General features: G+C 40.3%; 2 protein-coding genes across 4 annotated transcripts; one reads left to right on the top strand and one right to left on the bottom strand.

Moving 5' to 3' along the window:
* The first annotated feature begins 54 nt into the window (after positions 1-54).
* LOC116315242 (G1/S-specific cyclin-E3-like) lies at positions 55-10,999 on the top strand. 2 transcript variants are annotated; one of them, XM_031733482.2, is made up of 12 exons: positions 55-180; positions 1,584-1,612; positions 1,704-1,752; positions 1,859-1,891; positions 1,995-2,107; positions 2,812-2,950; positions 4,687-4,833; positions 5,295-5,390; positions 5,475-5,609; positions 5,755-5,866; positions 6,028-6,185; positions 10,192-10,999. In XM_031733482.2, the coding sequence occupies exons 1-12, from the start codon at positions 85-87 to the stop codon at positions 10,318-10,320; spliced, it is 1,236 nt and encodes a 411-aa protein (XP_031589342.2). In that variant the 5' UTR covers positions 55-84; the 3' UTR covers positions 10,321-10,999. The 2 variants fall into 2 exon arrangements, with proteins under 2 accessions (XP_031589342.2, XP_039461791.1); XM_039605857.1 differs by lacking the exon at positions 55-180 and adding an exon at positions 1,012-1,041.
* Positions 10,908-21,792, bottom strand: ints8 (integrator complex subunit 8). Of its 2 annotated transcripts, XM_031733463.2 has the most exons (28): positions 21,633-21,792; positions 20,478-20,616; positions 20,212-20,386; positions 19,934-20,077; positions 19,674-19,745; positions 19,123-19,174; positions 18,795-18,974; positions 18,592-18,699; positions 18,197-18,349; positions 17,964-18,064; positions 17,531-17,672; positions 17,268-17,338; positions 16,935-17,110; positions 16,714-16,844; positions 16,396-16,506; positions 16,073-16,277; positions 15,561-15,682; positions 14,756-14,940; positions 14,618-14,651; positions 14,464-14,523; positions 14,286-14,347; positions 13,392-13,510; positions 13,043-13,146; positions 12,882-12,932; positions 12,460-12,533; positions 12,313-12,377; positions 12,171-12,214; positions 10,908-11,142 (listed from the first exon to the last, which is right to left on the bottom strand). In XM_031733463.2, the coding sequence occupies exons 2-28, from the start codon at positions 20,608-20,610 to the stop codon at positions 11,026-11,028; spliced, it is 2,991 nt and encodes a 996-aa protein (XP_031589323.1). In that variant the 5' UTR covers positions 20,611-20,616; positions 21,633-21,792; the 3' UTR covers positions 10,908-11,025. The 2 variants fall into 2 exon arrangements, with proteins under 2 accessions (XP_031589323.1, XP_031589330.1); XM_031733470.2 differs by lacking the exon at positions 21,633-21,792 and having other exon boundaries at positions 11,026-11,142; positions 19,934-20,074; positions 20,478-20,610.
* Positions 21,793-22,471: the final 679 nt, after the last annotated feature.

Below are 22,471 nucleotides of genomic sequence, written 5' to 3' on the forward strand. Positions count from 1 at the left end.
TTGACGCTAAAGCAGTGTGAATTTAAACGTAAGGTAAATAGTTGCAAGTAGTCAACTTTGTTTTAAATGTTTTAATTAAAAAACATGATGGCTCGGATTGGGAGTATTTATAGGCATGCGCAATATACACGTGTTGTAAATGTACGCTCAATGGCATCAGAGGCAAGTGCGGAGACGACGGTAAGTTTGCAGCTGTGACTACAAAGGATAAAAGTAGTTCCGCTCTCTGCGGTTCATTTACACAGCTCACTCGTTTCTGTAGCCTTCGCACGACGCGGTGGAACCAAAGAACATACTTAAAGTAACTCGTTATTGTTATTTTTATTTAACTTGAAGCAAGTCGATTTGGCTATTCTCATCCTTGCTTTTCGACCCACAAAGCTCACTTTGGTTGAGTGACATTTATTAAAAACAAGTGAGCAAAGTTTGCATCCTTGAATTTTAAATGGCAGTTTTCGATGACGTGCACACTGATTGAATTAATGTCATGAAGCACAACAGATAAATTAACACCTGAACACGGGGCAGAGCGTGGTTTAGGGTTCAATTCAAAGCACCTGGTCAATTATCCTGTGTAAAACTCTTAAGCTTTATATTGTTTTTAACAACGTTTTGCAAATATGCATGGAAATGCAGTGTATGCAAAAGGAAAACACTTCTGGCCAATTTGAAAGTTAATACTTGGAAGTCTTCATTCTTCAAGACAGCCTGAATTGTCTTGGGCAAGTTTTCCTTTAATTTCTTCAAGTAGTCTTCAGGGATAGCTCTCCAGGCTTCTTGAAGAACATTCAAAGCGCTTCTGTGGATGCCAGCTGCTTTTTGTTCTCTTCTCTATCAAGATGTTTCCAATCACTGTCATGCTGAAAAGTCAATCGACTCCGACGCCTTGCAGATGATATTGCACGGTGGCTAAAAATCTGATTCTTTCAATTTTGCCAAGATCCCAGACACCAAAGTCTGAAATTCAGCCCCAAGCCATGTTTTACAGATCGCTGTAGATGCACTGTTGCCACTGATGTTAACGCTATGGATCAGCTAAAGGTAAAGCTGCATCCGTCAGGTTTTTGCTGCTCGTTTTATTTAGGTCTGCCACTTTATTTGTCCTCCACTTGCTGCATGGGAAGTTGTGGTTTAACAGACATTCCACTGAAAATGGTCAGGCACTAGAAGGAAAATGAGAAACTCCCAGTTTCCAAGGAAAAGCCTCGAACTATTGCATTGGAAGCATAATGCAAAGAAAGGGGTGGCTCGAGGCTTTTAAACAGTGCTCTAATATAGATACAATGTTACTGCTGAGGCTTTCCATTGCTGCATGACAGTACATTTCTGGATGTTTTCTTTGTGCAACATTCTGTGGTCAAAAATGAAACAACCTTTTAGCTGCAAGTCTGGAGCCTGCTGGAGTATGGTCCATGATTTAAATGCTGATGATATATGTATTTAACTTGTATCAAAGAATGAAAGCACTGTTCTGTAGTGTAAGGCAGGTGCAGCCTCTTGTGGATAACATCTGCCATTTTACTTCTGAAGGTCAACGTCCTTTGTTTGCCATTGACACTGACATTATTTCATCTCTTCTCCAGATGTCACTGGAAGAATCCATGACACGACGGTATGACTACTTTTGAGGATTTGCGTTATTATTGTATTGTGAGGTCATGGTGTGATTGGACTGTACTGAGTTCAGTTCGCTGTCTTTGCAGTCGTCGCCTAAAGAGAAGAGAGAGGGAGACTTCGTGGCTGGGACGAAAAGTAAGAGACAAATCATTTGAGAGCATGGTTGTGACTTTAAGTAGCATAAAACGGTTCTCTACAGCCACTTCTGTACAGTTTATGACTTTGTTTTTTAATCCTGCAGTACAGAAAAAGGGAGAACACACTATATCAAAGGGTATGTCACCATCTTGAAGTACGAGTCAACAAATGGCAGATCGTTGATGTGCATGTTTTGTCTGGACAGATAAATGTGAGTGGATTTTCTTTTTTAATTTCAGCTCACAAAGCTCATTACGATCACTCCGAAGTCACCTCTCCAGGATGCAGCCCAGCCAGCAGCTTTTTCCTTAGTTGCCTCGGGCCGGCTGTTCTCCCTGCACCCTTACCTTGGGTAATTTCCTTTTTTTTTTTTTTTTTTTTTTTTTTTTTCCCTATGCTGACATCTTCTGCTGTTGATGCTTTTCTGTTAGACTGATTAGTTATTTTCAAACATGACAAAATAATCCATGGAAACTTTATTATTCAGATAATTCCATTAAAACCAGTGTACTGTGATGAGTTGTTGGCAGAGGACGGGCAGCTTAAAGTGCCTGTCTAAGCACACCAATCAAAGCTAGCTCCATTATCAAGTTGATAAAACTATGCTGTAAAGATGATTTTGGTGGTTTTGTTTGTTTGTTTTTGGGGTTTTTTAAATTCTGTAAAAATAACATTTTAACAAAATTGCAGTTTTATTACCCCTCGGCTATAAAAGGCTGATGGTGTGCTTTGGTCACTAGGGATGGTAATTGGAAAATTCCATGGACTTGGACTACTGGGAACTTGATGGATACTCGATTCCCATTGCTAGTCATCACCCTGCCAGGCGGGCAGTTTGTGAATGCGATAACTAGAACAAGGTGTTGGCATAGGATTTTCAAATAGATACCTTAGGTGTATCTGCTAGTGGGCTGATGGGTAGCATTGGCAGCCTCCAGAGGTTGCTGCTTGACTACTACATGCGATAGTGCTTGGTAACACCCCCCTTAACCTTTAAAGTATTTACACATTTTCTCTTCACTTACTGCTGTAGCTTTAATTGACTGTATATTACAGATGTGAGTCTTCCGATGAGGAGTGGGTAAGGATGATCGGCACGCCGAGGAACATCAGCCGCAGCAGCGTGAGCTTCGTGGAGAAGCAACCCGTGTTAACACCCAGAATGAGATCGATCGTCCTCTACTGGTTAATGGAGGTGGTTGTTGTTTTGAAATTTGCATTTTCAGTAAAATCAAAACAGCATTGAATGTTATTTTTAGTGTTTGTAGCTAAAAATGATTTACTTGGAACTCAGTCCAAATTAGAATTTGTACAGGGAGTGCAGAATTATTAGGCAAGTTGTATTTTTGAGGAATAATTTTATTATTGAACAACAACAACATGTTCTCAATGAACCCAAAAAACTCATTAATATCAAAGCTGAATGTTTTTGGAAGTAGTTTTTAGTTTTAGCTATTTTAGGGGGATATCTGTGTGTGCAGGTGACTATTACTGTGCATAATTATTAGGCAACTTAACAAAACACAAATATATACCCATTTCAATTATTTATTTTTACCAGTGAAACCAATATAACATCTCCACATTCACAAATATACATTTCTGACATTCAAAAACAAAACAAAAACAAATCAGCGACCAATATAGCCACCTTTCTTTGCAAGGACACTCAAAAGCCTGCCATCCATGGATTCTGTCAGTGTTTGGATCTGTTCACCATCAACATTGCGTGCAGCAGCAACCACAGCCTCCCAGACACTGTTCAGAGAGGTGTACTGTTTTCCCTCCTTGTAAATCTCACATTTGATGATGGACCACAGGTTCTCAATGGGGTTCAGATCAGGTGAACAAGGAGGCCATGTCATTAGTTTTTCTTCTTTTTATACCCTTTCTTGCCAGCCACGCTGTGGAGTACTTGGACGCAGCGTGTGATGGAGCATTGTCCTGCATGAAAATCATGTTTTTCTTGAAGGATGCAGACTTCTTCCTGTACCACTGCTTGAAGAAGGTGTCTTCCAGAAACTGGCAGTAGAACTGGGAGTTGAGCTTGACTCCATCCTCAACCTGAAAAGGCCCCACAAGCTCATCTTTGATGATACCAGCCCAAACCAGTACTCCACCTCCACCTTGCTGGCGTCTGAGTCGGACTGGAGCGCTCTGCCCTTTACCAATCCAGCCACGGGCCCATCCATCTGGCCCATCAAGACTCACTCTCATTTCATCAGTCCATAAAACCTTAGAAAAATCAGTCTTGAGATATTTCTTGGCCCAGTCTTGACGTTTCAGCTTGTGTGTCTTGTTCAGTGGTGGTCGCGTCTTTCAGCCTTTCTTACCTTGGCCATGTCTCTGAGTATTGCACACCTTGTGCTTTTGGGCACTCCAGTGATGTTGCAGCTCTGAAATATGGCCAAACTGGTGGCAAGTGGCATCTTGGCAGCTGCACGCTTGACTTTTCTCAGTTCATGGGCAGTTATTTTGCGCCTTGGTTTTTCCACACGCTTCTTGCGACCCTGTTGACTATTTTGAATGAAACGCTTGATTGTTCGATGATCACGCTTCAGAAGCTTTGCAATTTTAAGACTGCTGCATCCCTCTGCAAGATATCTCACTATTTTTGACTTTTCTGAGCCTGTCAAGTCCTTCTTTTGACCCATTTTGCCAAAGGAAAGGAAGTTGCCTAATAATTATGCACACCTGATATAGGGTGTTGATGTCATTAGACCACACCCCTTCTCATTACAGAGATGCACATCACCTAATATGCTTAATTGGTAGTAGGCTTTCGAGGCTATACAGCTTGGAGTAAGACAACATGCATGAAGAGGATGATGTGGACGAAATATTCATTTGCCTAATAATTCTGCACTCCCTGTAGATTAGCTGTCTCATCTAAATAACACATTAATAGGACTTTCATGACTGTTCCTGCAGGTGTGTGAGGCCTACGCTGTTCACAGAGAGACGTTCTACCTGGCACAGGACTACTTTGACCGTTTTCTGTTGATTGAGAAAAACCTTAAGTTGGGTGTGCTGCAGCTCACTGTGCTCACATGTCTTCTTATAGCATCAAAGATGGAGGTAAAATTACTGTTTAGTAATTTCTTTTCTTTTTTTGGCTTTTTGTGTCAAATATAAAATACAAATTCTTATTACTTATTCCAATGTTTTTATTTGCACTGTGGGTTTCTTGATGTTGCGAACAGGGGTTAAAGTGTCACTTGCATTTAAGTGGGAACCAGTGGTGACTCTCTTGCTTTGTGTGTGGCAGACCTGAACTGCTGTTGTAATTCGGCTTTACTGCGCCTTGACTGCATTCTTCATACTTCTGTGGCTTCTTTCCACCCATTAGCCATAGCCTGCTGTCAAATACAGCAGAGTGAAAGGAAAGGGTAACATCAGATTAAAAACTTCAAATGTAGGATCTAAATTTGACTTGCTTGACTTTGTATGAAACTACTAACTGGATTAATTTAAAGTTACTAGAAAGGTGTTCCTGCCCACTTTAACCCCTGGTTGATTAAAGGTGTTTTATTTTATAGGAATCTAAACCTTTAAAGATCTTGCATCTGTCACGTGTGGCTCATGGGATCTACCATGTAGAAGAATTCCGTCATATGGAGTTGGTCATTTTGAGGGTAATACTTTTAACTCACTATTCATCATATGCACCTGTTCCATTGTACATTTTATAAATCAATATGCTTTTGTGTGCTCTGCAGACATTGCGCTGGTACACTCGTCCTGAAACAGCTTTGTCCTGGCTGAAGTTCTTCCTGCAGGTGATCTTCAGGAAAGAAAACTCAAACCTGCTTGAGCAGCCGTTTCCAAAAGATACTTTCATGAGAAGTACAAATGTAGGTGTTTGAGTTCACTTATATTTACATCAACAGTTCTATAATACATCTACAAATAAGACTGTATTGAGAGAGAAGTGAAATATCCTTGCTAACCTTGTATGTAGTGGGGAGTCTGTAGTTGCTCAAGGTGTTTTTGTTTAAGCTTTTAGATCTGTGCATCCTTGACGTGAACTCGATGGACATGCCTTATCACGGATTGGCTGCCTCAGTCCTGTGTTATTTCGTGGACCAGGAACTGGTTGAAAAAGTTGCACGTAAGAGTTGGAGACTTAAAAAAAAAAAAAAAAAAAAAAAAATGGGGAAAAACGTGTTACACCTGACACACAGGAAGAACGAAGTTGATGTTTAAAATGAGAAGGCTCAAATCTTGAACATGTCAGGTTATTCAGTCTGTATGTTGGGTTTCTCTGTTTAGGTATGCCCAGAGAACTCCTCCAGTCATGTGTTGACTGGTTGGCCCCCTTTATGGATGCACTGGAAGACTTTGGCACAGTCACACGGAAAGTGTTTCCCACAGTAAGAAAAGAAGACCAACACAACATCCAGGCAAACTTGGACTACATGTCCATTTTGGTTAGTGTAATTTTTTTTTTCTCTAATACTGTGGTATAAATTTGAGATAATCTTCCTTATAATTTAATCAATCAATCAAAATTTATTTATATAGCACATTTAAAAACAACAGTTTTGATCAAAGTGCTTCACAAATTATGAAAATAAATAAATAAAATAAGACAAATACAACGCAAGACAAACATAGAAACCAACCAAATGATAATCAAACTATCTTACATCAAAGCCAGAGTAAAAAGATGGGTCTTTAAACAAGATTTAAAAGACTGAACAGTCTCAGAAGAGCGAATGGCAATAGGGAGGTTGTTCCACAGTCTAGGAGCTACAATAGCAAAGGCACGGTCGCCTCTGGTTTTCAACCTAGACTTAGGTTGCATTAAAAGCATCTGGTTAGAAGATCTTAGTGCTTTTATAGGATTATACAAATGAAGAAGTTCTGTTAAATAGCTAGGGGCAGTGTTATTTAAGATTTTATAAGTGAATAAAAGAATTTTAAAATCAATGCGAAATTTCACAGGAAGCCAGTGTAACTTGGCTAAAACTGGAGTCATATGATCATGCATTCTGGCACCTGATAAAACGCGTGCAGCAGCGTTCTGTACTAATTGCAACCGGTGAAGAGAGGAGTGAGGGAGGCCTAAATAGAGAGAGTTACAATAGTCCAGTCTAGAGGTAATGAATGCATGAATAAGCTTTTCAAGGTCCTTGGGGGACAGGAAAGGCTTAGCTTTAGAAATTTGACGTAGCTGATAGAAGCTAGATTTAACCACAGTAGATACAGTTAAGCCCATAATTATTCATACCCCTGCCAAATTTTGACTTAAAGTTACTTTTGTTCAACAAGCAAGTTCTTTTTTTGAGCAGAAATGACACAGGTGTCTCCCCAAAGATAATAAGACGATGTACAAGAGGCATCATTGTGGAAAAAAATATTTCTCAGGTTTTATTTATATTTTAGCAAAAAGTATCATGTCCAGAATTATTCATACCCTTCTCAATAATCAATAGAAAAGCCTTTATTGGCTATTACAGCAATTAAACGCTTCCTATAATTGCAGACCAGCTTTTTGCATGTCTCCACAGGCATTTTTGCCCATTCATCTTTAGCAATGAGCTCCAAATCTTTCAGGTTGGAGGGTCTTCTTGCCATCACCCTCATCTTTAGCTCCCTCCACAGATTCTCAATTGGATTCAAGTCAGGACTCTGGCTAGGCCACTGCAAAACACTAATGTTGTTGTCTGCTAACCATTTCTTCACCACGTTTGCTGTCTGTTTTGGGTCATTGTCGTGCTAAACTGTCCACTGGTTCCCAAGGCCAAGTTTTTCTGCAGACTGCCTGAAGTTGTTGTTGTGAATCTTCATGTATTGCTCTTTTTTTCATGGTGCTGTTTACTGTGATTAGGTTCCCTGGTCCATTGGCTAAAAAACACCCCCAAAGCATTAGGTTCCCACCACCATGTTTGACAGTGGGGATGGTGTTCTTTGGGTTGAAGGCATCTCCATTTTTATGCCAAATGATCACAATGATGCCAACATCATTGTGACCAAATAATTCAATTTTTGTTTCATCTGACCATAACACTGAAGACCAGAAATCTTCTTCTTTGTCCAGATGAGCATTTGCAAAGGCCAAATGAGCTTTGGCATGCCTTAGAAGTGCCTGGAGAAGTGGCGTTTTCCTTGGTCTGCATCCGTGGAACCCAACAGTGTCCGTTGGACTGTCTACCTTGAGACATTGCCACCAGCAGAGCCCAGATTCACCAGAATGGCCTTGGTGGTGATCCTTGGATTCTTTTTCACCTCTCTCACTATTCTCCTGGCCAGCACAGGTTTCACTTTTGGCTTCCGACAACGTCCTCTGAGATTTTCCACAGTGCGGAACATCTTGTATTTTTAATAATACTTTGCACTGTAGCCACTGGAACTTGAAAACATTTGGATATGGCCTTGTAGCCCATTCCTCACTTGTGAGCAGCCACAATGCACAGCTGCAGGTCCTCACTGAGTTCCTTTGTCTTAGCCATGAATGTCCACAGACCACCTGCAAAGAGCTGCTGTTTTTCACCTGTTGAGTTGATTAAAACAGCTATTTCCAATTAATCAGGGTAATTAGGATGCTTTAGAACAGCTTTGACTATTTGGAATGGTATGGAACTTTGAATTTTCCCAGAGACTGTGACAGTTTGTGAAGGGTATGAATAATTCTGGACATGATACTTTTTGCTTAAATGTAAATAAAAGCTGAGAAATATTTTTTTTTCCACAATGATGCGTCTTGTACATCATCTTATTATCTTTTGTGAGACGCCCGTGTCATTTCCAGTCAAAAAATAACTTGCTAGTTGAATAAAAGTAACTTTAAGTCAAAATTTGCCAGGGGTATGAATAATTATGGGCTTAACTGTACTTGTTTCTCTAATTTGAAGGAGTACCCCAAGGTCTCTTACAACATTGGAGAGGTAGCTAGCAAGTGGGCCAAGGGTAACAGTTAGTTGGTTCAATGGAATATGGCTGTCAAAGACAATAACTTCAGTTTTACTGTCATTCAAGGTTAGAGTTTTGAAATAGCCAGGTTCTCACATCATGAAGACGGTTAAACAAAGTATGCAATGGATCTCTGATATTCAAACCCAAAGGGAAATAAATTTGAATGTCATCGGCATAACAATGGAAAGAAATATTATATCTTTGGAAAATAGATCCCAAGGGCAACATGTACAGAGAGAATAGCATAGGGCCCAAAACAGACCCCTTTAAGGTTAAAGTCAGACTAGAAAATGCAGTCAGGAAAATAACTGCATTTTCTAGTAGCAGTCAGGAAAATGAGCTTCCATCTGTAAGCTCTATAGAGCTTACAGATGGAAGCTGGTTTAATGCAGTTTGTGATGGCGGCAACCTGTGTTGCATCTGGCATACTGAGAGATGGAAATTGCCTTCCAGAAGATAATTACCCTATATTCACTATTTTATTTTTTAAATGACTAGCATTGGATAACTCCTCTTCTGACACATGATCTATATTAGCTGACCACTTCAGTAGGTACATCTGCTCGACTGCTTGTCAACATTGTACAATTGGTCAATTACATGGCAGAAAGACATGGTCAAGAGGACCTACTGAAGTTGAAATTGAGCATCAGAATCAGGAAGAAGCTTTATTTTAAGTTACTTTGTTCATGACGTGTTTGATGCCAGGTGGGCTTGTCTGAGTATTTTGGAAACTTTGATCTGCAGTATGACATTCATACTGCTTTGCCTTCTTGTTTGACACGCTGTCAGTTTTTCACAACTGTCCCAGGAACAAGAATGCAAATTCAAAGCTAAGCGCAGTGGTATGAGACGCCATACCTCTGCCAATGCTGAGGAATTTGAAATGATGAGGTTGACTTGAATCTGTGAGTAGTTATGCCTATCATTCTATTTGGTTGCCCACTTCTGTGGACGTAAATTCAAATGGATCAGACTCGTTTACAGTACTGTGCTAGTATGAACCCATAATTCTGCAGCCTTTTAGTTATTGAATGATGTCTTCACTCCTTTGCCGTTTCATTCTTAAACTTCATTGGGGGAGATGGCAGAGCTTTTGACATTAGCCATAAAAAAACAAAACAAAACAAAACAAACAAACCCTGGACTGTGTTTCTGTATTGCAGAATGAAACCGTGAATGCACAATTTCACGTAAACATTCGTTTGATTTTAAGAGAATATATTTCCTTTTGGTATGAAGTGAACATTTAAACAATTTATTTTTCTCAGCTGACACATGTGAAACTGCTCATTTGTTGAAGTCCTATTTTTCAGGAGGGAATAAAACTCTAAAGGTTTCTTTCCCCCCCTTCCTTGGTGTATTTATTCTGTTTAAAATGAAATGTTACCTTTTTAATTTAAAAAAAAAAAATAAAAAAATTCATTTTTGGTCCCTTTTTTTTTTTTTTTTTTTTGAGACTTGAATTCAAAGTTGTTACCCTTACGGTGTCGATAAATTGCTTCCGTTAATTTTTAGGATGTTGCTCACAAGGCAATAAAAGGCAAGTCTCCTAAAAAAGATATGGAACCGGTCGATGCCACCTCGTACAGAGAGAGGATCTACGTGCCTGGGCAAGGACTTACATCTTCAGAAGACGAAGTTTAACAGAGTCTGAAGGTGCTGATTGCGGTTCTGAAACTTTCCTCAGATATCCTGCAGAGATGGCTGCAACTCTGACAGAGTTGAATCAAAATAAATTACGTCCTTAGTCTTAGTATGCCATAGTGTGAGAATAGTTATTGTTAGTTTAGAGTTGAATAGTTGTCACCCCCACCCCCGCATCTTCCCCTCACCACAAATAGTAGTTCTTGATGTATTCTATCCATTAGAAGACAATGTAGGAGATCTAAACTGTTAACTGATATTTGAAGGCCACTCTTCTTCTAGCCACTTTTGTTTTGGTTTTGTTTGTTTTTGTTTTCCCTCATTTTTGGCTTTTAAGGTTTTATTTCAGAAAAATGCAAAGTTCAAAAGTTTGTAACCTGAAGGTGAATTTCTTGAAAATTGTGGGGGGGGTTTTTGTTTTTTAAATGAAATGTTGTGTGCTGCTGTCCAGCAGCCAAAAAGTATAGTAAAATGAATGCTGTACCAGTGTGAACTTTTAAAAACACCAAAGCATTAACTGAACCAGGTCCATCGCACTCGGTTCATTTTTTGCTTTGCTTTTATCCTGATGTGATTAACTCTGGGCATTTTGCTTTTATAAGTTTATTGCAAAAGATGAAAAGAATACAAATTACCATGTACATGTACCACAAAATAAAACATTCATCCCCAACCTGTGAAATGTGACAGTGGTTCGTGTGTTTACTAAAAGTACAGTTTGGCCATCGCCTGCAGGAATCTCTTCTTCCTCTTCTGCGCAGCCAGCTGCAGCACTTCCTCTGGATTACTGGTGTTCAGCTCCGTCTGTCCAATCGCTTTTATCTAAAGGGTTGGGAGACGACATCTGTTACATTTTTGTTATGAGAATTCTTATTGAAATATACAAAATCATACAGGTTCTACACTTCCAAACACATTTTATATAAATTCTTTATTGCAGTCCATACACCTAAATGTTCAAGTGTCTCTCCCACAGCCTAATAAAAGCACATGGAAATCACTTTAGTTAAAGTAAAATTAAATTTGAATATTAATTGATGAACCTCCTTGAAAAGTTGCAGATCAACTTTCTAATCAGTGTTTCATTTGGCTGCAATTCCAGCAGTGTAAAACAGACTTGGCAGGAGATTAGGACTCTAAAAACATGTGTACACCCTTCACCAGCTGAATGCAAGCGACCGAGGATGTGACTGAGTTGCACTGCTTTAACTGCAGATAATTATTTCACTTGTATACTGTGAAGTTGATGCTTCCAACTGATTTTAAAACCATAACTCTGAATATAATCTGCTACAGACTAGGTGGCACATTCAGTTACCATGGAGATCTGAGCAGGTAAAGAGTTGAACTCTGACTTTAAGCTCAACATTGCTCAGTAACTCTTGTTTCACAACGCACATCAGATTAAATATGACCCTTTTATGCCTCACAAGCATTTTTATTAACCAGTCTGCTTATATGGGTGGTCATTGACAAGCTGCTTTATTTATTTTATAGCAACGAATATTATTCTAAACATGAGTTTTTAGAAATGCCTGTAAGAGATGCTGACATCTTGCTGGAGTGCATTTGATAACGAAACTCAATGTCTACTTTTTTTTTCCACTATGATGCTCTGATCAGGCTGTAGTTCAACAATTCCCTCAGCAGATGGTAAACAGGTTTTGCCTTTTAGTTTGTCGGCCTGTCTTTGCTACAAGTCGCGCGTTATCTGGCTGTCACTTTGTTGCCGGTCTCTTCCTGCATTATTCTTCTATGATCTTATTGTATCACAGATTAGTCTATACGTATGAGATGCTTTTCAGGTCACAGCTTCCTGTGGTATAAGCTGTAGGGTTACAAAGACTTACCGCTATTTGTCTCTTCTCAGTCTCGCCTCGTTTGTGGTGAATATCTGAGCAAAAAAATAAGGAAGCCAAACAGACACCAGAGAGAATGTATTCCTTAAAGAGAAGTTTTAGCCAACAGTGACTATTGTTACACGAAGGATACGTGTGAGATATTCCAGGATGGTGACGTCCCAGATGTAGTCGTAGAATGAGTCCATGGCGTCGTGACTGTAATGTGAGAAGATACTGGCTGTCATTAAGAATGGCTCTGTGGGTAATGTAATGAGTAACGTGTCCTGCAGGGCCGTACCTGTTCTGCTCCTGAAGCGCTTTGAACGCCGTCATGTAGTCGACTTCTCTCAGGAACTGGCACAGAACAGCAACCTGACGAGAATCAGAGATGTCACATTACTTCCAACTCACTACATCTGTAAGACCAGTCAGCTTTATACTTTAGCAGAGGCGCATGGAATAATGAGGTAAACATTGGTATTGGCTGATATTTGCCTTATTGACTCATCAGCAAATAAAGCTGATGTTTGTTTTTTTTCCTATCAATAATGTACTGTTACATCGATTTTGTTCTGCTAAATGTTCAAAGAAGGAACGAGGAGCTTTCTAGCTTTTATTCATGAAATTATACTGGGGAAAACAGCAAAACAAAATATGTTCATTAATTCCTCAGCAGCTAACGTTAGTTCACTTTCTCAAATAGGTGGTTTGACCTCTGACCTGTGTGTGGCAGTTCAGCATTGAGCAGCATTTAATCATCCTCTTCAGAACCTAAAATAAAAACAGGTGTGTCACTGTCAGGCGAGTCAGTCGGCTCTCATATCTCTGAAACTGCAGAGGCTCACTATGGAGTGCACTCTGGTATAGTCTCTGTGTTTTACCTGGTCAGTGTAGATGTCGGGGGGGACGGCTTTGGTGAAGAAGTCCGAGCACACAGCTCCAGCCTGCAGGTAAAGGTTCAGAGCTGCAGAGTACTGATTGGTTACTACAAAGGGAGAAACGAAAGCTGTTATTCAAGCTGTGGGTGGCTGTGTCTGAAAATACTTCCTTAAAGGAATGTTTCGTTATTGCTGTGAAATTTTTAAAGTCACTTCAATCTTATTTTTCCTTTCTGTCCAAACTTAAGTACATTGGTAGAAAAACGTCAGCTTTTGTGGAAGGAATAACAACTTTTCACTGATTCAGTGAAGAAAGTTCTCCGATTTGATGAGATGTGGTGATTGTTCTTACCAAAGTAGATGTCGGCTTGTGTGATGAGCCATGATTGGTTATTGGGGTTTAGAGTGAGAGCATAGGAAACCAACTCCTTGACTGTCACAGCCACAGCTTCCACATCCACCGCCTGTATGCTGCTCAACACACAGATCGGAACATTTTGAGTTGTTCGTGCTGTGTACATGCTGTTAAAGGGGATGATTTTCCTCATGTCCTCTCATATTAACAGTTACAGTCATAGTGCAGCTGCTTTTGATTGTTTATGATGTCAGACAGAGCCGATATCCCCTAATATCAAACTGTTTGTGAAGGCTAGCCAATCAGAAGAAAGTTGGCTTAACGACAAAGGAACTAAAGAAGCTTGGTTCACACAGAGGATGAACTGAGGAGCATCAGTACAAGTCAAATAAGGATTATTCTGAACTGTGAGTGATGCAAAGCTGCTCTAGTAGACTCTAAACTAAGAACGTAATAAACAGATCTGTAACTGCAGGTAACCTGACAGCTTTTCATGCAGTGTACTTCCTGTAACTTTTTCACAAGAAAAGTAACTTCTGCTTATAAGCTGTTATTGTGAAGAGGCATCAACACGATGAATAAAGAGTAAAATGACAATGTACAAGCAGGGGTGCAGGAGCGAAACTAGTCCAAACCACAGATATTCACTCAACTCAAAATTTCAAAGTGTTGACTCAGAATTTTGAGTTATGGTTGGCAAATTCTTATTTCTTATTTTTTCAGTAGTTGAAACAAGCTTCAAAAGATTTCTCTCAGCTTGTAGGAGTTGAGGACAGGAAAAGAGATCCTTGTGTGTCGGTCCTGTAACTAAACCCGACCAGTGTAGTGTAGCAGAAACAGTTGGTGCAGCTAAAACAAAGAGATGAGCTAAAATAGAAAAGTTGTTCCTACTTTGGAAGAGAAGATGGCCAGATGGAGAGATGCTCTGCAGTAACTTCATTTACAATGTCATCCTAAAGAAGAAGAAGAAAAAACAAGGGGCTGAAGATGCAGACAGAAACTACAGCAGCACTGAAATGCCCCAATTTTTCCATTTTACTGTGTTCTATTTATGAATTCAGAGTCATACCCTCACTATACTGTGGAGTCTCACAAACAGTGAGATCAGAGTCGTCAGCACCAGCGGCTCCTGTAAGAATAAGACAAAAATCAGGAGGTAAAGAGCTAATTTAAACATTTTATACTCCCACAGTGTGTTTAAGTTGGTATGTGGTGATACTTACTCTAATCTTCTTGATGAAAGTGATGAATTTGCTCCTGGAGGAGTCACATTAGGAAAACAGAATGAGTGTGACGCTACATGAATCTCAGACACGTTGTAATGTTTCTAAATCCTGTGAAATCCTAAAATGACGTCATACCGGTGCAGGATGCCCATGGAGGACTCTCTCTGTTTAATGAGGCCAATTCGACCGTCGCTGTTCCTCTTGTGTTGGATGGAGATGCTGCAGATCTGAACCACCACATCCCAGAGCTCCTTGGCGGTGCGCCGACTTTCTTTAGGACCTGGAAGCTCCTTACACGTGGATGCGAGGAGTTGGCCAAGCTATCGGGACAAAACAGGACAAATTTAATAAAGAAAAACGCAAAAATGCTGGCGACCGCTAGGGCTACCCCTTAGCCTCCTCGTAGACACACCTATGGTATCGGTTTCAAAATCCTACATTGCCTTGTTCTCGAGATATTGCATTGTAATTTATTGGAAATCCCACAGTATCTAATTATAACCAAATGAATCCTCAGAGAATACAATTAGACACAATTTTTAAGACTTTCATGCGTGTCTAGGTGGAAAAAATTTAAGTGGATCTTGTACCACAATTTATTAAATGTATTTACACCAACTGCATGGTATTTATTAATTAATTCATTATCAATCATTATCAAGTTCATCATAATCAATCAAGATTTTTAGTTTTCTTATAGAGCTGTGACTCATGAGTTGCAGGAGAGTGTCTCAGCTGCCTCAGCTGAGATTTAATTAGAGGTGAGGTAAATCTGTGATAGCTGGAGGAAGCCAAAACCTTACAGACTGTCAGATACTGTGTCGATAACTTTGCTATAATTTCATATCGGTGAATCTCAAAAATAGCATCATTGGAAATTGCTAGAAAGTTATCAAATTTAATGAAAGTGTAAAAGAAAAGAAACACACAGACGTGTTACCTTGATGTACGGGTTGTTCATGACCAGAGACGGTGACACCTGCAGAGTCAGGTAGTCGTTCTCCCTCCAGTTCAGCATGAAGGCGACACACTCCTCTCCCACCACCTGACGTAGAGGCAGATCTGGAGACAAAGACCAGGAAATCATTCACTGCACCTCCAGAATTGGTGCTATATAACAAGGCCTAGAAGCTGTTTATCCTGCTTTATCGGTAACTGAAGATTTTATGGATAGCAGACGTGCGTCTATTTTTACAGTGAGACACATGCTACTCTTGCAGAAGTATCCTAATAGTGTCTTTTTTTCTTTACAAATCTTTCTAGCTGCAAGACCAGATCTGTAACTTATAAATTCTTGTAAGTGACATTAGTTTAGTACATTTGTTTACTGGGGCCCTAGAAATTGATTTTATAGTAGTGTATGAAGCCTGATCCACAATGATTTTCTCCCATCACAGACTTAACCTGAAGACGCTGACACTGGAGTGACTCCACTCGCTGCTGTTCACTCACCATGAATCCTCATCTCCAGGTAACCTCTGACTCTGCTGACCAAGTCAGGGGGCGGCCGCTCCTTGCTCCCCTCGGCCGCCATCGTCTCGTGTGCGCGGACCTCCAGCAGCAGGATCTCGTTCAGCATCACCTGCCTCAGCTTCGGGGAAAACTCTGTGACGAGCTCCAGACAGGCTGAGAAAAGTTGCCGTGCGTGGGCGAAGTCCTGAGGAAAACATGCTCCATGTATTAAGCAGTTAAAAGTGATGCTCTATGCTTGGATAACAACGTTTAATTATTAAATTAACATTTATGCCCCACTGAGCGTTGATAATGGCTCAGACCTTTATTGAAATGCAGTGGAGTCCTTTGGCCATGAGGATATAAACCAGGTCCTTCGTCAGGTTGTCTTTAATGCCGAGGATCACATTAATGTAGTCTGGAGGAACCTCCCACTGTTCACACAAACAGGAAGTGGTAGGTTAATTCAGATCATCTTGGTTGGTTTCATGTGTCAGAAGTACGGATTGAAAATTATTCCAAATGTGTGTATATATGTGTATATATATATATATGTATATGTATATGTATATGTGAGAAACTGTAGTCAAGCACAATCCAAGATATCTTAAATGCATTAATGTTGAGCTCATGTCTCTGACCTTGCTGTTGACCCTCCAGAAAGGTCGTTCAGCCAGGCCGTGGAGTTCAATGAGGATCTGTCTGATCCTGCGCGGCTCCAGTGAAAGGATGAGCTGCTGCTCCAGCTGGCCAATGTTCACACTAGCTGAAGCTGTGAAGAAGTGAACCAAACCTCAATATGTCTCATGGTTTTCATGTGGAGAAGCGGCAGTGTTATGTAGCAGAAGTCTCGGCCACGTACCTGGAATGTCGTAGAAGGAAGGCAGAGGTTTGGCACTGAGGTTGATTGTGGCCGACCTCTTCCTCATCTGCTCCACCAGGACCTTCCTCTCTTCCTCCTTCAGCAGCTCCATGAAGAGCTTATGTGATGACACCACAAACACCAGAGACAGGTCCTCCAAGCTTTCACACAGAGTCCTGCACCATAAGAGGTTTAGAAGGAAGACAAAGTCTTCATCATCATCATCAAGTAAAGAATTTGAATAATGTATTGTTGCCTGACATCATCTCTGTAGCAGACCCTTGATAACCTATACAATTGTCCAATGCATGGAAAACAGTGACTCGGACTCACTTCAGGAAATTAGCCATGTTTCTTCTGGACGCCTCAGATGGACGGTCTTTTTCCAGCGAGCGTGTGCACACCTGCAGGACAAACAAAGTCTGACTCTAATCTGCAGTGGCTTTAAACAACTTTTACTACATGAAAAAAAAAAAACCTGTTCTTAATATAATACTGAAGTAAAAACCACAGGTCACATCCTTTAATGTCCCTCGTGGGTACACAGGATCCCCTTGACCCTATAATTAATTATTTAAGACAATTTACTGAGTTACCTCTAAAATGAAGTCCACCACTTCTTTGCTAGGCTTAAGGAGCAGCTGCTGAAAACGCACACTGAGGATCTCTCCTTCCAGAGCGTCGCGGACGCCGTTGCAGACACAGAGTCTGTGACACACCTCATCCAGGCCCGATTCCCTGCAGGGAGATGGGGTGTTATACAAAAATATGAATGCACAAAATGCTTTTACAAGACTTTTTTTATAAAACTATTGACTATTTAATGGCATATAACAGATTCCAGCTGTTGGCATAAAGGTGAAAAGTTGTGGTTTGCAAAGTGGTCCACAAAGACTGCAGAAACTGTATTTCCACAAGTAGAATGAGTGAAAGAACAGACCATAACAACACTGTGGTTCAGTGACAGAAGTCTGAAGTCTGTGTTAGCTGCAGTGCGTGCAGAGAGGTTTGATTTTGTTGTTTCCTCACCCTTGTTGGACTTTATACAAGAACTCCCGGAGAACAGACCGTCTGAAATGGTTTGGCAAACTGCGCGATATGTTGTCCTTGATGAAGGCTTCAATGACGGCCTGCAGAGAATTAAAGTGGAGCTTACAAACCAGTTTTTGCCCTCTATTTGTGATGTCAACCTACTTCTGCCTAAGCAACACAACACTCATAAGAATGCAGTACTTAAAGCTCTCTAATGTGTTTGCTCTGACCGGGTAGTTGTGAGCCCGGATCAGGCTGTTAATCTGGTCGTAGGGTGTCGTCTGGGGGTCAGAGGGGTCACAGTCTCCAGTCAAAGCTCTACAGGCGTTCCAGTATCCAGCCAGGCGCTTTTCATCCAGGTGAACATGAACAGTTGAGTCTAGCTAAAAGGCGTAGAGAAAAGGGTAAACTGAACCATTACTAAAGCTCCATGTCAGCAGCTTTTTGTGGGAAAAGTTACATCTTGTGGCTCTCCTGAGAAAGTTAAATCAAGTGACTGAAGAAGAAGTCACTTGGATGAGTGACGAAACGTTTCTCCCACAAAACGCTACGTCCAGATGAACAGATTCAACTTTTGGAGATTAAATCATACTGTGTCATTGAAGCTGTGATAAAATATGGTTACCTTCTTTAAAAGTTCCTTTGTCTGTCTGAAGTGATCCCGAGCCTTCTCATAGATTGGCAGGTCTGTGCAGCCTTGGTGGAAGAAAATGCCTCCTAAATCATAATGCACCTGAAACACAAATCCTTCTATTACTATAAAGAAAAATTCACTTTTCTCCAGAAGGATTAGAGTTCTACAAAGACAGCGCTGTGCACTCAGCCAACCTGGCAGTGCAGCTCATCGGCGCTGATGCGAAGCCCTGCGGTCGAAGACTCTGTCTCTCCGTTGGCAGCAGTGTCTGCGGCCAGCAGGTCCAGAGTCCTCATGGTGTGAACATAGAAGTCTTTCTTCAGTCTCACAGCTCCTTCCAGCACGCTGATGGAATCGGCCGCCTGCTCCTTTAGCTGAAGGAATAAAACATTTTAAAAATAGTATCTACTTCTGCTGTTAGTTTATCTGAAATTTAAATGACATGTCTAATAATATAATTAATAAGGTATAGTTTTATGCACTTACAGAGTATGTTTGGATCATAAAAAGGTGTTTACTCACCACAGTGAGGATGTTTTCAGTCATTTCTTTCTCCTGCTGTACAATATTCAACCTAAATCAGGGCACAACAGAAGCATTCAGTGGAATACATGATTTATTTTTCACTAAATTTGCAAAATTAAGCCTGGATGTTGGTATTTTTTACAAAGAATTAGATGAGCACATGTACATTTTTTATTTATCGTGTATATTTACACAAAAAATGTTTTCATTTTAAAATAAGATGAGAGGGATCTGTCTCAATGAGAATTTTAGATTAATATTTTGTGACTAATTAAAGCCAATCAGCAAATGAATGTGGGTAGAACAATGTTCCATTGTTTTCAGAAGTCTGAATGTCTGGCTGGCCACACAAAAACACAATCCCAGAGATTTAAACCTGAAACAGTATCAGGTGTGCTTCTAAAAGTCTTTGAGGGGCTAAAACTCCAGCACAGGAGCAGAGCGGTAGGCAGGTGGGAACATAGCATAACACAAATTTGAAAATAAAAACATGTAAGCGTGGATGCAATAAGTGATAAAAGGGAGGAAGAGGAAGGAGAAGGACTTACATGTTTATTTGGTGGGGTCCAGGTTTGGTTTGTTTCTCTGGAAAGCTGCTCAGCACAATTGTCCTGATGGCCCTTTAACAGACAAAATATAAATGAGACAAATGAAAGGTTAATTCTCTGTCACAATCTCTATTCATCCATCCACTTTTAATCTACATTTACAGTTTAAGACTTGGATACAAACATAAATAAACAGTCCATTTTACGAGTTTACCACTGAGGTCATGACAGCTGCTTTCAGACAGAGCCGTTGCACTCACCAGCGGTTGTAGATGATGACAGCCATGGCGGTGGTGGGAGGAAGAGTAGAGAGGTCCAGGTCCACATGTTTCACCCCTGGCGGCACTTTGCTCACACACAGGAGTTCATTCAGCAGCATGTTTAACACAGGAATGGTCAATCTGCTGAGCAGGAAGCATATTAGATAATTGCATACTAGGAATATTTGTTAAATTACAAGCTGAGACATATTCCACTTGGCTTTTTCGTAAAGAAACTCTGATAATGGAAGATGTCCATCTAAAACACTCTGACTCACCCTTTCTCAAGCACCTCAAGATCCCACTTCATGTGAGCAGCTACTTTCAGTGCAAGCAGCTTCAATGTGCGGTTCCGACGGTTGTCGGCTGGAGGCTGGACCTGATTCTGCTCATTCACCGACGGCTTCGACGCCTGCTCCAGGAACTGGATGATGAGCTGCACTGGTGCTGGGTCTGCAGAAAGAACAGTTATTAACAAGCCTTTACAAGTCCATGAGATGTCATTAAAAATAAACAATGGACTCACGAGTAAGGCTGAACAAACCTGGGTTTGATTTCTGCAGGTGTTTCTCCAGCAGGCTGTCGTCGAGGAGAAACTCAAACCAGGAAGTCTGAAGAGGCGTGCCAGGTCGACTGCTGGTCACAGCGGCCACACGGTCTGCTGCTTCTGCACTCATCCTCGTCTAATGGGCAGATATCAATCAATCAATCTTTATTTATAAAGCACTTTTCATACAAAAAATGTAGCACAAAGTGCAGATATGAACATCAGCTTTATTTAGAATGGATCTTAAGTTTAAATATAAAGTGTTTGGGGTTTTCAATGTAAGTTCTTTGTCAGTAAAAACCACATCATGTATTTATTTTTATTTCTATTATATTTATACACTAGATTAGTTCACTCATCTTAAGGAGAACTGGTGTATAAACAGGTGACTGTAAGGTTAACAGTACTACCTTCTCTTGGGGATTTTTGTCAGGAAAAATGAAATGATCATTTGTTCTCTTAGCTTTAAACCAACCAGAACCAGGCAAAGATCTCAAACACACCAGAAAGTAATTTAAAAAAAAAACATGGCTTCAAGTTATTGCTGCTAAAGCTTCCAAACACTACTGAATCATATGTTGTACTTAGTTTTTCTTTCTTTTCCACATGACTGTATTTGTAATATTGGACAGTTAGGGCCTTTTCATGTACATTAAACCTTTGATACTTAAATAAAAACTCTGTAATTACGTTTCACTCTTTGAAATTAAGCATATTTACAATCATGTAATGTTACTTTCAGTCGTTAAAAATCTTGGAGATGGTAAATATATATAAAATTTCATATTTTGTGAACATAAATATTTATAGTTTCAAAATAATTGTAGCTATTATTAGATATTTACTTCTGTAATAGGTTAGATAGCTACACCTGTCAGAGCAGCTAACACTAAAATTTTCAGTAGTTGTTTAGAGAGCTTTAATCATTTTCACGGGGCGTCCTAACTGGGCGGGGACCTCAAATTTACCTATTGAAACTACAAGAATGCACGCTTACAGATGATGTTTCGGGCTGCCACTGTAAACAAACCAAACGCACTCCACCTTCCTATTATGTGTTATGTTTGGAGCCAGGAGTCTTTTGGCTAATATTCCGGCTAGCCATCTAGATTTTGGCGGTTGTCCCGCGCATGCAGGGACCAACTGTCTTACCTTAACGGGGCACAGTGATCGTTCAGAAGACAGGAGGGCAAAATGTGCACCAAAATGTCAAAATTAGGAGCTGGACCAGCTACACTAACTGATTCTCTCATAATTCATTGTGCCCTGCGCCATATCTCCTTCGTAATTCCGGTTCCGCTTCGTCGCCAAGGAGACACAAAAATGCGCCATGATTGCGCATACTTATGCCGCGTTCAGGTCCCATTGGTTAAATTCGTATGAAACTTTAGGGTCGGACGAGTTATTTGCACGGACGTTAAAACGTCTGACAGTGAATTTAGAAACAGAAAAGAAAAATAACACCTATACTATAAACTTAACTCGATCATTTAAAATGTTTGTCGGGATTTACTTTCACTTGTAAACCAAACTATAAACACATAACGCGAAAATTTGCTCATTTAGGCAGTTTAGAGTGCAACTATGCGATTGCGTAAGACGTTAACCATAGCTAACCATAGCTAACCTTACGGTAACCTTAGATAAATGTGAAATAAAAAGCGAGCAAGAGCACAAAATAAAGCAGAATGAGCTTAATCGTCGTTTTCCATTCTACCGATAGACCATGAATGCAGCATTATGCTTACTGCAATTTTGCCAGTTAATGACAATGAAAATAAGAGACTGAAATTACTACAAACTTCTTTTTATAATGTAAAAACTGCCTGCAGTTATTATCTTGCATCCATGAGTCTTCTCTGTGGTCTCCTGCTTGACAGCTCCATCACCAAAATCCTTTATCTCATATATCCACTATCCTTCATCTGCACCAAACCATCTCAGGCTTGCCTCTAACTTTGTTTCCAAATCACTCAAGCTGAGCTGTTCCT

This window comes from Oreochromis aureus, linkage group 22 (genome assembly GCF_013358895.1).
Source record: "Oreochromis aureus strain Israel breed Guangdong linkage group 22, ZZ_aureus, whole genome shotgun sequence".
NCBI classification, from domain to species: Eukaryota; Metazoa; Chordata; class Actinopteri; order Cichliformes; family Cichlidae; genus Oreochromis; species Oreochromis aureus.

Bases quoted from the DNA above. Each gene is read 5' to 3' on its own strand.
- ints8 (XM_031733463.2), bottom strand. From the start codon at position 20,610: ATGAGTGCAGAAGCAGCAGACCGTGTGGCCGCTGTGACCAGCAGTCGA. The intron at 18,065-18,196 runs GTCAGAGCAAAC...AATTCTCTGCAG, and splicing joins TCCGGGCTCACAACTACCCG to GCCGTCATTGAAGCCTTCAT. The intron at 13,511-14,285 runs GTAGGAACAACT...TGTGTTGAGCAG, and splicing joins TGGCCATCTTCTCTTCCAAA to CATACAGGCGGTGGATGTGG.
- LOC116315242 (XM_031733482.2), top strand. From the start codon at position 85: ATGATGGCTCGGATTGGGAGTATTTATAGGCATGCGCAATATACACGT. The intron at 1,753-1,858 runs GTAAGAGACAAA...TTAATCCTGCAG, and splicing joins CTTCGTGGCTGGGACGAAAA to TACAGAAAAAGGGAGAACAC. The intron at 2,108-2,811 runs GTAATTTCCTTT...TGTATATTACAG, and splicing joins TCCCTGCACCCTTACCTTGG to ATGTGAGTCTTCCGATGAGG.